At 32.7% G+C, this 13834-nt stretch overlaps 1 protein-coding gene across 1 annotated transcript in view; it reads right to left on the bottom strand.

Moving 5' to 3' along the window:
- Positions 1–13547, bottom strand: part of THBS2 (thrombospondin 2) — a 47405-nt gene extending 33858 nt beyond the window's left edge. The window contains exons 1-4 of the mRNA XM_023503363.2: positions 13220–13547; positions 9774–9848; positions 8537–9093; positions 6829–6913 (exon numbers count right to left, since the gene is read on the bottom strand). Of these exons, the coding sequence (XP_023359131.1) occupies positions 6829–6913; positions 8537–9093; positions 9774–9843 (712 nt within the window). The 5' untranslated portion in view covers positions 9844–9848; positions 13220–13547. The remainder of the gene's footprint in view (positions 1–6828; positions 6914–8536; positions 9094–9773; positions 9849–13219) is intronic.
- Between the last annotated feature and the right edge of the window lie 287 nt (positions 13548–13834).

The raw sequence follows: 13834 nt of genomic DNA, 5'->3' as shown, positions 1-13834 counted from the left end.
ATGACCATTAAGTACCATATAAACATTAGCTAGGTGCTTAGCAATTAGAGCATCTGTTTCCAAACAGAATGACTATAGAAAGATCAATAGTTCCAAATAGATCAATAAGCAATAATCCCCAAATACAAAAAATATTCTCAGACATTAGTTAATCACTGACTGGTACAAGCATTCTTGGATATTCTAGAGTCTAGAACTTTTTAGTAATTAGTAATAGTTCCCTATTTAAAATGAATTTATGAGACAAGAAAAAATATTTACTCCTTGGGTGAACATAAAATAAAATAGTAGAAGAATATAAAAATCCAAATAAAAGATTACTGACATTTGTATCATTTTATATACCTATCTTATTCTGCCCTTACAATGAATTAGGTACCATATATATATATATATATATATATAGAGAGAGAGAGAGAGAGAGAGAGAGAGAGAGAGAGAGAGAGAGAGTATATATATACCTGTATATACTATAGGTTGGTAATATAAGTGTTTTTATCCCTATTTGACAAATGAAAAATCAGATGCTTAGCATCAAAAATTCTGATGCTTAGCAAATTTGAATAACTTACTGATAATAATACAACTAGTAAATGTCAAAGCTAATATTTCAACTCAGTTCTCTATTTATTCCAATTTTAGTGCTCTTCATACTAAACCATTGATCTCTCCATTCAGCAATGTTTTCTCTTTAGGCTTGTTAGGCAGTTTCCATTTTAATATTGCCTCTTATCATAATTCCCCATTTTCCATGGTAAAACATATTTCATAAATGCTAGACTGACTTACTTAGACTATTTAAACTGATAATGTCTCTGTTTTATTTAAATATTAGGAAAAGCTTCCTTCATGCAGAGTCACACACCTACTTCTCCCTTTCTAAAGTGTTTTGATGAGTAGGTAATTATACTGTGGACAAAGTTCTTGTCTCAACCTCCCACAAAACACTCTATTACAGTCCAATGGTAACATGCATATCAGGCAAATACATGTGTCTGAATATTGAATTTAGGACTTGGCTTATCCTACTGGCACCCCTCAGTGAATCAAATATTAAAAGCTATTTGAATCCACTATGGTTTGCCAGTAGGGTACAAGGATAAGTATTTTGTTTCTTGAAACATGGCACCTGCTGACAAAGTCAACTAGAAACCAGATCATTGGCTTGGGATAAAGCAATTTGCCTTCCATCTGTTTATAGACAGAAATGTAACAGCTCATTCTTTCAAACACTCCTTCCTTCTAATGGCATGGATAAAATGCCAAAGAAAGTGAAATGCTTTCTGGGATTTAAAAAAAAACTAATCTATAGGACAATGGCTTCTTTTGGCAAAGCTAAGAACTGATGAAAGTTTGTCTTTCTGCTAACCACTCTACCCACATGACCAGTTGCCCTAGAATCATTTCCAAGTCCATATTTTTCTAAGACACATCCTATTTCAAAATAATTTATCCTTGTTCCCCCATTGCCAGGAACTCTCCTACTCCCTCTGGATTCTTCTTTTCCATCTAGTTTTCAGTTGCAGAGGAATGTAACTCTTATAAAATGACTCACACTAAAAGATTTATGATTAATATATGCTTTGTTGCTCCTCCCACAGCAAAATTTGCATTTGAAATTAGCATGCCAAGAGAAGGAAATATTTTCACCCAAAGAAATTAATTGTGAGCTTTAGATAGAAAAGATTTAGAAGCAGAGAGGATCTTTCCCAGTAACCCTCAACTCATAACAGGGAGAGAAGAACTTAATCTTCCTAAACAATAAGCCAGTTTCACATGAGACACCTTCATGTGAGGGAGGACTACGAACTCTGATTTCCGGACTTTCATGTATTCAATTGGCTTATTTATATGAAAAAACCATAGATTTCTGAATTTTAAACTATAACATTTAGAAATGAAACTATCTACACCTTATTATATGAGGTAAGAAAATTTTCCAGTTAATTTTTAATGTTACCATTTTCATTATTGTTATTATTCCAATTCCAGGTGGAGCAGTAGCTAGAGTTCTGGGTTTAGAATCAGGAGTGTCTGAGTTCAAATCCACTTCTAGACACAATAACTGTGATCTGAGTAAGTCACTTAAGTGCTGTCTCAATTTTCTTAACTGTAAAATTGGAATAACAGTACCTACCTCTCAGGGTTGTCTTAAGGATCAAATTAGATAATATTAATGAAATATTTAACATAGTTTTAGCACATAATAGGTGCTTAATAAGTGCCTTCTTAATAGTAATAACAATGAATAAACAATTCAGATTCCATAATGGTATTCTTTGATTCAATTTGGCTATCAACAATAATCAAATAAATTAAATTTTAACAAAAATTTTATATGCTCTTTCCTCTTGGCACGAATGGATGGTGATCTTAAAACAATTCTATTCTCTGTGTGTACTACTGGCTCTCTTAAGCCTGCTGCAATTTTCTCAACATGTGGAATCATTCATCTTTAACATGCCTTTGCATAAACCATAATGCAGATGGTTATTTTAATATTTCTACTAAAAAGAGCAAATGAAAAATTTATCATCACAAGAGGGATTGGCATACTACCTTATGGAACAAGCATTTTAATACATACCTCCCCACTTTCAAAAGAGATTCACTAAGATGAATTTAAAAGCTCATATAGAAAAACTAATCCCATCCTCACAGTTATGAACCTTTGTGGCACTTACAAATATTCTTCATAATGAAGAGAGGAGACAAAGATTTTTTATTAAATATTATCCTTTAAAATTAAAAAACCTATTATTTCTTATAAACATTACAGAAATCAGGCCATATTAAATTCAGAGTTACTCAGATTATTTCAATTATTGGATATAGGCAGCAGTGTGCTAGTAAAAGTTTTAACAACTGGCTCTCCCCCACCAAAAAAAAAAAAAAAAAAGTATAAACCACAAACTTTCAAGTTGAATTTCCATCTAACAAATATTAATTCAAAATGTAACATGCATTTTCTCCTTCACTTTCCTCAATCTAGACAATAAACACACACACATACAATCACACACACACACACACACACACACACAGATATATACATATATATATTATGTCACATTAATATGGTATATATTATTATATAAACATATCTGATTTGTAGCCTCTACTATTTTCCAAGGGATAGAAACTCGTGCTGAAAATTTAGAATTGGTTTTCCCTTAGCATTTGAGTTGGATATAGGCATGAAAATATGGTTTTTTACACCTTAAGAGTAGAGGCTTGTTTGGATAGTATTCTCTCAAGGTAATAAATTATCAGTTGACTTTGTCTTTCTCCAGTCTTCTGCAAAGCCATCTGCTACCTTGCATAGAAAGAGAATTGACTCTGATCGCCAACTTGCAGGTGAGTCACAGAAGCTTGAAATCATGCCAGATATGAGGGGAAGAGCCTCAATTACTTATCTAAGAACACAGTTTTGATATCAATGACTCACAATCTAACATTTTAGAAATGGGTGTGATCTAGTCAATACATATACTCCTAATTATATATTTAAACTTCATCATTTTTTATTAATTATCAGTGACATGTTCTGAACCTCAAAGAGCTATAATTAGGTCATTGCTGGGAATAGCAAGTGATGTGGGGGTAGGGAGGAGAAGTGTGTATATGCCAGAGGGAGCAAAAAAAAATCTGAATACACACAGAGACAGACACACACACACACACACACACACACACACACACACACATACAATCACACACACAGATATATACACATATATTATGTCACATTAATATGGTATATATTATTACAGGCAAAAACACACATATATTATGTGGGGAAAGAGGGCAAAAAATCAGAACAAAAATGACATTAGAGATTATCTAATCTAATCTCTTATTTTCTAGATGAGGAAATTGTCATAGAAGTAAAGTGACTTATCCAATGTCAAGTAGTTAGAACCTCAATTTGCATCCATATTTTTTAATTCTTAAGACCACTGCTTTTTTTTAACTACCTTCCAGGTCCCCAAAGATGATATGTTAGAGTGTCAGAGGAAAGAATTCTGGATTTTTACCAAATTTTGACACTTTTGTAAGAATTAATGATGTGTAATAGATAAAGAAAAGCCTTGGAATCAGAAAGACCTGAGTTCAAGTTTTCTTTCTGCTATATAATAACTATTTGACCCTGAGGAAGACACTTAAATTCTCAGTATTCCAGGAAAATTTCACACTATAAGATGCAGATCAGGTGCTGATTTACATTGCTAAAGACAGGTGGGAGTTTATTTCACCAATTAAATCACATTTCTGGTTCTACATATCTATATTTATATCTATCTATATGTATGTATGTATGTAAATAGAGACAGAAACAGTGAAAGATGAATAGAGAAATATATATATATATATGAATAGAATAGAATATATTCTCTATCATAATCATTAACCCAGCTTAGAACTAATCAACCATAATCAAGATGATACTTAATATACCTAATCTTAATCCTCTGTACTTCCACATGAGCCAGGTCCTCTAATGCTAGCCTCACATGTGTTCATATTTCACAATATAGAAATGCCCATTTTTATAATTTTATATATTATTATATATAATATGTATAATTTATATTTATAATTTTATAATTAAGAAAAGAATAATCCTGAAAATCAGGGAAAATAAATACTCTTGATCTCCTCCCTCTAATCCTATCTCAATTTATCCAAAATCTTTTACTGATTTTTTTTAACATTTTTAGTAATTGTATTCTTTTTGCAGATTGAGAAGATTGTTTGTGTCAAGATATGTTGTGTGTCATAGTAATATAACTGGTACACTGTGTGTCACAGTAATATAACTAACTATATAATATCTATAAGAAGTATGTAATTAAAAACTAGATTTTAATGACTCAAAAAACTTATTTTCGGCAAATAAAATTAAATGAAGTATAGCTTGTACTCTTAAACCTCATTGTAAAAAAGTAACCCTGGACTCTTGAAAGCTATGCCAATAAATAAGTTAGAATTTTTAAGATTTCACCATGATGGAAAGTCTTCAAGTATAATCCAAATAATACACTCTGTCTTTCTTAAAAAACAAAAACAAAACAAAAAAAAAAACAGCCTAGGTCAGCACAAAGTGCTTCATGGTCAAAACACTGAAAACTAGGTAATAAATTCTTTGGACATGATAAAGAAAATGAAGAAATAAAGAAAAAAATACAATTGTCTTCAATCTTATGAGATTTCCTTTAATTGTAATGGTGGCAAAAAACAGAATTGAAGGCACTAAGAATATATCCAAAAAAATAAATGTACTATTACAATTTTTTTTTCATCAATTAGTGTGGAACCATCACATCTCAGTCCCAAATATTCTAGATAGATAGATAGAAATAACACTAAGTATATTCATGATGAAAAGATCAGCTGGAGTAGACAAGTAAATATAAGACTAGGAACCAGGATGATGGAAACAACGCAGTTTTGAAATAATTGAATGAATGATTCTCAATATATTAAAAAATAGATACCACATGAGTGGGAAAAATATTACTTATGAAAACATAAATTAAGAGGTTATCAATAGTTACCTTTTCAAAAATTGTTATAAAAACTCACACATATATCAAGAGTTTTTGTGATGAAAATACAAGAAGTCATAAAAGATTCTCTATCACATACCATATCTTCCCAGTTATACAATGAACTGAAAGATGTAAAGAATATGACTCCTTTGTATTTATTGTTTTGCTATTTATAGGGAATATGGGTAATATTTCCCATGACAAAGTAAAAAGCAGCCTCAAAGGCTGGCAGATAACAGGCAAAGATAGATAGATAGAAAGATAGATAGGAAGGAGAAACAGAGCAGGGAGAGAAGGCAGAAGAAGGAGGAGGAGGAGGAGGAGGAGGAAGAAAAAGAAGAAAAAAGAAAGAGGAGGAGGAGGAAGAGGAGGAGGAGGAGTAGGGAGGAGGAAGAAGAGATGAAAGAGAGGGAGATAGGGAGGAGAGAGAGAGGGATGAAGGGAATGAGGGAGGAAGGGACCAAAGGAGAAAGAAAGGGAGAGAGAGAGGAAGGGAGGAAAGGAAAGAGGGAAGGAAAGAAGCAAGAGAGGGAAGGAGGGGAGAAGAAAAGAAGGGAGGGAGAAAGGAAAGGAGAAAGAAAAGAAGGAAGAAAGAAGGAAGGAAGGAAGGGATTAAGGGAAGGAGGGAAGGAAGAGAGAAGATTCAGACAAGTATGTTCACATACCTAGGAAGTCAAATAGTTCCCTAATGGTTCTCTAATGTCAAATTTAGACTACAATTAACATACAATATGTGATTGGGATTTGTATATTCCCATAATTTGTTTCTATGAAGCATTGATTTAAACTTTCTTCATTTGGAATTTTAGGGATGTAATATTTTGATCAATATGATCACATGTTAAAAAATTTTGTAGGAGATTCATGCTCTCTCTTTCCTGGGGTGACATGAGTCAGCATGATTGGTTTTGTCAATACTGATTAGGGATGATAAAGGGAAAAAATAAATTAGCAATGAAAGCAATCCCTACAAACTTCTTTCTGCTGATAATATTTTAAAGACTATTTTAAAGACTTTAAAAGACTAGCAATAAATAGCTTAAGAAAACTTAAGATGGAAAAGATTTTTGGACCATTCAAAACCCATTCAAAGTCAGTCTCTCTATTGATTTATTACTTCTAACTGCCAACATCTGCAATTGATGGGTACTTTATCCAAAATGTACAAAAGGTAATTTATTTAGTAGTTTTTAATTAATTTCCCCAGAACTACATTTAACTAAAAATGCTATCAAAAATGATCTGCGGAATGCAATATCAAGCAAAACATCTCTACCTGTCTGGCTTCTCTCACATCCTCTCTTGATAAGAACATCTTCCACAGAAGTTTCAAAAACTAAGTGGACATCTTGAAGGAAACCCTGTAAGAAAGGAAAATAAAAACATGAGGGGAAATATTTTGAAATAATCAAGGACAAATAAAAATGATTTTCTTTCATGATTTATAGCTAGTAAACTTGAACACTCTATATATAATTATCCTCAGGATGTATCCTCATGAAATCACATTATTTTCCATACCTTTGGAAATCTATAAAGGTTAGGGTAGGGAGCACTTTGTCACAGACATTGGCATGAATAGCACTTTTTCTTGGGAGGAAGGGGCTACTTCTTCCAAATAGCACTCCACTGCTCCATGGTATTATGCATTCTGTTGGACTTAGGAAGAATAAAGGCCCAAGAAGAAAGAATAAAAGTAGTCTCAAGGATCAATAAAGCAGGCCATACATGAGACTCCTTCCCCTCAACAGTTGGCTAGTATCCTTCATGTCTCTGCTATAACACTCCAACCAGAGCTTAAGGCCATCCTGACTTTACCATCAAATGTTTTCAGTTATAAATATCTGAGAATAAGAACTTAACATGAATGTATTTCTAATGAGGAGAGGAAGAGCATCCATACAAAAACCTGGAATGGAAAGAATTTTGAAAGAGTGATATTCAAGGATAAAAATAAATTAAAAAAACAGTTTTCTTGTTTTTAAAATTCCTTAGTCTGTATTATGCTGACAAGTCCAGAAATAACCACTGTTAGAAACAATGTTCATATTAATCTTTAGAGGATGATCTACAGGTCTATGAAGATTGCATCCCAAAGGGTCAAAATACTAGGTTGCAGTAGTTATAAACTAGAGAATGCCATCCATTGTAATATGTAATATGTCCAACTAATCAAATTCAACTAAGTTATTTTAAAAATAATATAAGATTAAAATAATTAGCATTGGACCATTTAAATCATTAGCTAGTTTTGATCATAATTAAATTTCCAAGGACCAAACCATTGGGGAAAATAATGTCACTAAAATTCTACTATGTGTCATCAAGCACTTATGCTTGGAAAGATACTCATAGCAAATTAAATGAGCAATCATATTTTGATATGGATAGCTATACTCTCCTTAGCTCTTCAAAAACAAGGGGAAAGGGGCAGCTAGGTGGTACAGTGAATAGAGCACCAGCCCTAAAGTCAGGAGGACCTGAGTTCAAATCTGGCCTCAAACATTGAATACATTCTAGCTGTGTGATCCTGGGCAAGTCACTTAATCCCAATTGCCTCAGCAAAAAAAAAAAAAAAATTGAAAAAAAAAAAGAGGAAAAAAAAAAAAAAAAAAAAAAAACAAATATTCAAGTGTAACTTCAGAAAACAGTGGAAATAACCTTACACAATCAAACAGAATCTGAATGGGACTAATTTTTCAGAACCCCAAAGCCATCATTTATACGTGAGATTGAAAATAGTTTGATCTCTTGAAAGGATTACTATTAGTCTTATAGAAGCTGTGTAATGCAGTTGTAGTTAATAATACTCATTTGAATATGAGAATGTATATTGTCATTTTGTATACCTTCCTTATTTAGTAATACATCCTTTACCACATTGACAGAAGGCTATATATCACACTGATGACATAAAACAGTATGAATATTTTAAAAGATACACTATTTTCCTGTTTTATCCCTCTAAGTAGGTACACACATACCCTGAAGTGATTTTCTCGAATGGAGCCTTTGGCCACATACATTCTGCTATCTTCAGCCTGCAGCTGCTCATAGAAAGGCTCCTCCAGAATGAAGCTGTCAATGAGATCACAGTCCACATACAGGCTATAAGTCTCCCCTGTCAGTTGCACAGTGATGTTTTTCCAATGGGAGTCAGCCAGATCCACATCCTCCAAAGAAATCACATTCTGGACCTTATCTCCTGAGTAAATCAGGTCCAGGGTGTTGGCCCGGCCATTCGATATAATCTCAAACTGCCTGTGAGAGTTCCCAGGGCCTTCCAAAGCCAGGAGGGTACCGCGTGAATGTTTATCTTGCTTTAAAGTAGCAGTGAGGAAGAAACCCTCATTTTGCCTCATGATCTTCAGCATCTTCTTGAGAATCTCAGCTTTCACTGGTGGAATGTGATCAAATCTGATAAATCGATAAGCTGGGCTACTAGGGTTAGGTCCTCGCAATTGCTTGGCACCAATTGTCCTTCGATTTATATTACTGATTTCAAATAGATCAAAGGAAGTGTCATCTTCTCCATCACTATCTGAAAAAATTAATGGCAAATAACAAAGGTTTTAACCAGTGGAAGGAGAAAAGCATATGGAAAAAAATATATATATATATAAGGTTGCATATTTTTTATTATTAGCATATAAGTTATGATGACTTTATATCTATATAATGAAATCACTCTGATTTTTTTTTTTGCTTTAATTTCTCTTTTATCCTGTTTCTTTCCATTACAGATGTTTTATATAAAACTACTTAACTCTAAAATTGATCTATCCAGAAAGAAAAGAAAATTACATTTATATCCCTTCCTTAATTTAGACTGAATTTTTTAGAAAAGAGCTCTTTGAGTTATTTTTTATTTGCTTGAACCATTTTATTTAGCTAAGGTCCATTTGCTTATTTTCTTTATCGTAGTCCATGGTAAGGGTCATAAGTTGCTTTAGGGCAATTGTTGAACTTTATACACAATGGAGATAATACATTTTATTTTTTTTCTTTTAATCAATAGCCTAAAGCTATTGTCTAAATTTACAAGCAAAAAAGTTAATGCTGTGACATCATAATTGAACTAATAGAAAAAATATTACAATCATCTTTTTATCTCAGTATTTATATTGTACCAGATATTCTGAAAAACTATTTTGTTTGGGCTTGTTCCCAATGTTTATCTAGGTTACATCTTAAGGTTTGATATGTTTAATGAGGACATACCTTGAGCACTGGAGAAAGCCCAGAGAGCCAAGAGGACCAGCCACCAGAGCATCCTACCTCCCTGTAGCATCACACCTATGAATAAATCAAGAGGGAAAGAAAAACAGCTTTCACTATGCATGGAGATCTTTAGCCACTTGACCATTTTAGAATACTTATATGTAAATAAAATCAGATGTACATTGTCATGTGAGAAGCTGAGTGATAGGCATTATGGTAACCTTGAATTTAAATTGATAACTATTATTTAAAATAATCTTGACATTTTCCATTTATAAAGGTCTTTTTTTCTAAGTGTTTCCTTTACAATTCCCAAACTCTATATGCTAGGAAACATGGATTATTATTTCCATTTTATTGGAGCTGGAAATTAAGGCTCAGAAGTATTAAATGAGTGGCCTGAGGTGATAGAGTTATTTGGGATCAGGAAAGAAATTGAGGTCCTTCAGACTCCAAAATCAAAATGTTCCCACTGTGCTACATTTCAAACAGTAAAGCAGCAATTTGGACAAAATGATCTAAAGAAAATGTTAATGTGCCTTTGTAAGGAGACTTCCTTAGGGTAAAGTGGTTATGATAAATAATTTTAAAAATAAGATTACATACAAATTTTGCTCAGCTTGATTGAATAAAAGATATTACAGAAATGATATCATTTGTTACATAGGGAGGATTTATTTTTTAAATTTGGAAAAATTTTACTTACCGTAATTTTATATTTTCTCTTTGTGAGTTTAATTCTTAGTAATGTTGAGCTAGTATGGTGTAAAGGACATAAATTATGTCAGAGCATTGGATCTCAAGATGAAAAGACCCTTAGAGGCCACTTTGTCTCATCTCCTCATTTTATAGATAAGGAAATGGAAACAGGGAAATAGATTTTCCATATATTGAGGGCAAAGGATTACAATAAAAAGTCTAACTATAGTATTGATATCCATGAGATCATAAAAACCACAGAGAAAGGGGGTTGAGTAGTTCCTCTACAAAGGGCTAGCGGAAGTGGATGGGCAAGAATTATCTAGGATAAAAAGATATATATGGACAATGACTTGAAGCAGTGAAAAGAGTACCTACACTGCTGGGATCTCTCTAACAACTACAGTTTCAAAGAGAAATATTCCCCATCACCACTACCAGTGACAGCAATTAAAACAACATTTACTTAATGTCTACTATGGGCCAAAAACTGTGTTAAGTGCTTAACAAATATCTCATTTGATTCTTAAAATAAGACTTGAAAAATAGAAGCTTTTATTATTCCTATTTTACAGTTGGAGAAATTGAGGCAAATAGAGGTTAAATGAATTACATAAGGTTACATAGTAAATTTCTGAGACAAGATTTGAACTTAGGTTTCCCTAAATCCAACCTTAGTGCTTTTATCATTACCACATCTGACTAATTAGGGGTGTCAGGAGACAATTCCAGTTGTGCCACTAATGGGCATGATCTTTGATCAGTCCCTTGACATGTCTATGTATCATTCCATTTTAAATGAAATTAGAACATGAAATCCAATCTATTATAACATTAATAATACCAAAGTGGTATTAATACTTCAAAATATTTAGAGCCATTTAAAAAGAAATAAATAAAAAGATTAATTTATTTTAAGAAATTATTTAATTAAAATCATTTAAGAAGGCAAAAGAATGAACTTTATGTCCTCAAATGCCCCTTTTTGACCTAAGTGCCTAAAGCTATATCTATACAATGTTTCAGAGGAAAATTAGAAAATTCATTCATGGAGCCAACTCTTTTCAAATGCTGATTAGGTGGCACTGCATAGACCAAACATCTGGAATGCTTTTACTGCATTTTTCACTATTCAACCAGATGTTTGCTGTCATGTATATGCTGCCTCAATATTCTTCAATTTATCCCTTATTTAAAGCTGCATCCTCCAAGTCAGGATAGTAAGATTCCTGATTCTGGAAAAAGTGTATGGCTCCAAAACAGCACCATCATGTCATGGTGACCTACTCTTGAGATCATAGTTTCAGAGTTGAAAATGATCTCAGAAGTCCAGTCTCATAAAAATAATTCCTTTTATGTAGGAGGAAACTGAGACTTTGTAGATTAAATAATTTACCCAAAGTGTCACATCAGACCCGCAATACACAGAACCTGTCTTTCTAGAGCTAGTACTTTCCCCCCTGTGCCATGGGAATTAAGCACTAAATAAGAGGAGAAATCCAATAGCTACAAATCAAAAATCCCAGCTCCTCCACTAACTCAGAATAGTAATTTTATAATATAATTAAAATTGTTTGATCGTGATTGTGATCATGATTATTTGAGCTGTAAAAGGAGATCTGAAAAATGTAATAATGGAATTATACCTCATTAAAGCAGGAGCATAGGATGTAGGGGTGGGAAGGAGAGAAATTTGTAACATTTAAAAAAATGTATATGGCCAGAAAACACTTAGTAGCAGTATTAAGAGTGACTGAACTGTGAAATATCTACATTCATTAGTCTTATAAGTGAGTTCTTTCAATTCTAAAGTAATTCATATTGTTAGTCTATGCTTATATTTTGCAAATCAAATTCCAAAGTTTTTTGTGGCAGAATATTAAATACTTATTTTAAAAATTCTTAAAGAGGAAAATATCTCCCATTTTAGAAGTACTTCAACAGTTAATGGAGACAAAATAATGACTAAGTTGTATTTATCTCTACACAAAGTCATTTGAATACATGGTGGGGAGGACCCCACACCATTTTGGTTCCAGTTCTGCTAGCAGCCAAATTCAACTTACTATTTACTGTAGTTTAAACACACACTAACATCTCCCCTAATATTTTGGGGAAATGATTACATCTACATACCAAATAATTTGAAGAAGGTAATGGTATATTTTCTTGGAATTTTAATGAAGTTGCTCATTCCAAAAACCATATATTGAAAGTCTTTTTTTTTTTTCATTAATTAAGCAGGTTTCAAGTTAGTAGCAATGTGATTTCTCCTAGGTTTTGCAAAATTTTCAATGAAATTTGAGATTGTCAAATTGCAGCAAAACATTTTAACCACATCTTAATAGTCCCTCTCCTCTTTAAATAAGCTCCAGCAAGTGAGATTTATTCACAAATATAAACTTTGGCATCTTCAAGAATATACACAGTTCACAAGCAGGTATAAGAAAAGAAATAAGGAAGAAGGAAAAACATTCAAACAACTTTTAACATGCTAGCTCATAAAAAAAAAAACAGCATTGCAAATAAAACTTTTTAAATAAATATTTAATTATCATTATCCTTGATATGTGACAGAAAAATTTGCTGTTGTTTTTAATCCAAAACACTGCAGTTGCTTACATAGGACTAGATACACACAAAAAAGACTACATGTTTACACAATATTATTTTTCTTTTATTTTAAATAAAAGAATTCTCAGCAAAATTCTTAATGAAGAAATTGTGGATTAAGAATTTTCACTTACCTGGTATTTTTAAAAATGATACTCCTATTCAAACCCAGAAAGAATGAGAGCTGAACTTTTTTTGAAAAGCTAACTCAAAACTTCAAGTGTTCAGAATTCACTCTGTTATGGATGGAGTTTCTCCTACTGCCTTTTAGGCAGCAGCTCTTTCCTTTATATACCCTCTTTTCTGTCAATCAGTCACACGAGGAAGCACTTTTTAATTCATTCCTTTGAAAAAAATGACATAATTTCTCCCTCTGATCTGACAATTCGCTCTGGGGCACCTGGCAGGAGATTCCAAATCCAGCCCCTTTGGGGTTCTGTACCAACCCCCCTCCTCCTTTTTCCACCAAAGGCAATCCCAGATTGCTGACGGAGGAGGAGCCAGACAAAAGAAAGGGAAAGTCAGTAACTTAGTTTTCCTGTCTTTTCTCAGGAAACAAAATGCTATAAATAAAACTACTAGGATTGCAGGATTGTCTGGAAGTCTCCTTTTTTACTTGGGAATGCAGTGCTTAAAGCAATAGGCATTTAGGCTAAAGTATGAATGTTTTCAAATTAAAAGGTGAGAGTATTTCAAAAGTCTAGCTAGTGTAGGTTAAATTAGATTTTATTGAACATGTAAATATTGGA

This window comes from Sarcophilus harrisii, chromosome 4, assembly GCF_902635505.1.
Source record: "Sarcophilus harrisii chromosome 4, mSarHar1.11, whole genome shotgun sequence".
Taxonomy (NCBI): Eukaryota; Metazoa; Chordata; class Mammalia; order Dasyuromorphia; family Dasyuridae; genus Sarcophilus; species Sarcophilus harrisii.
The sequence above is the reverse complement of the archived record's forward strand: the minus strand, read 5'-3'. Positions and strand labels throughout refer to the sequence as shown.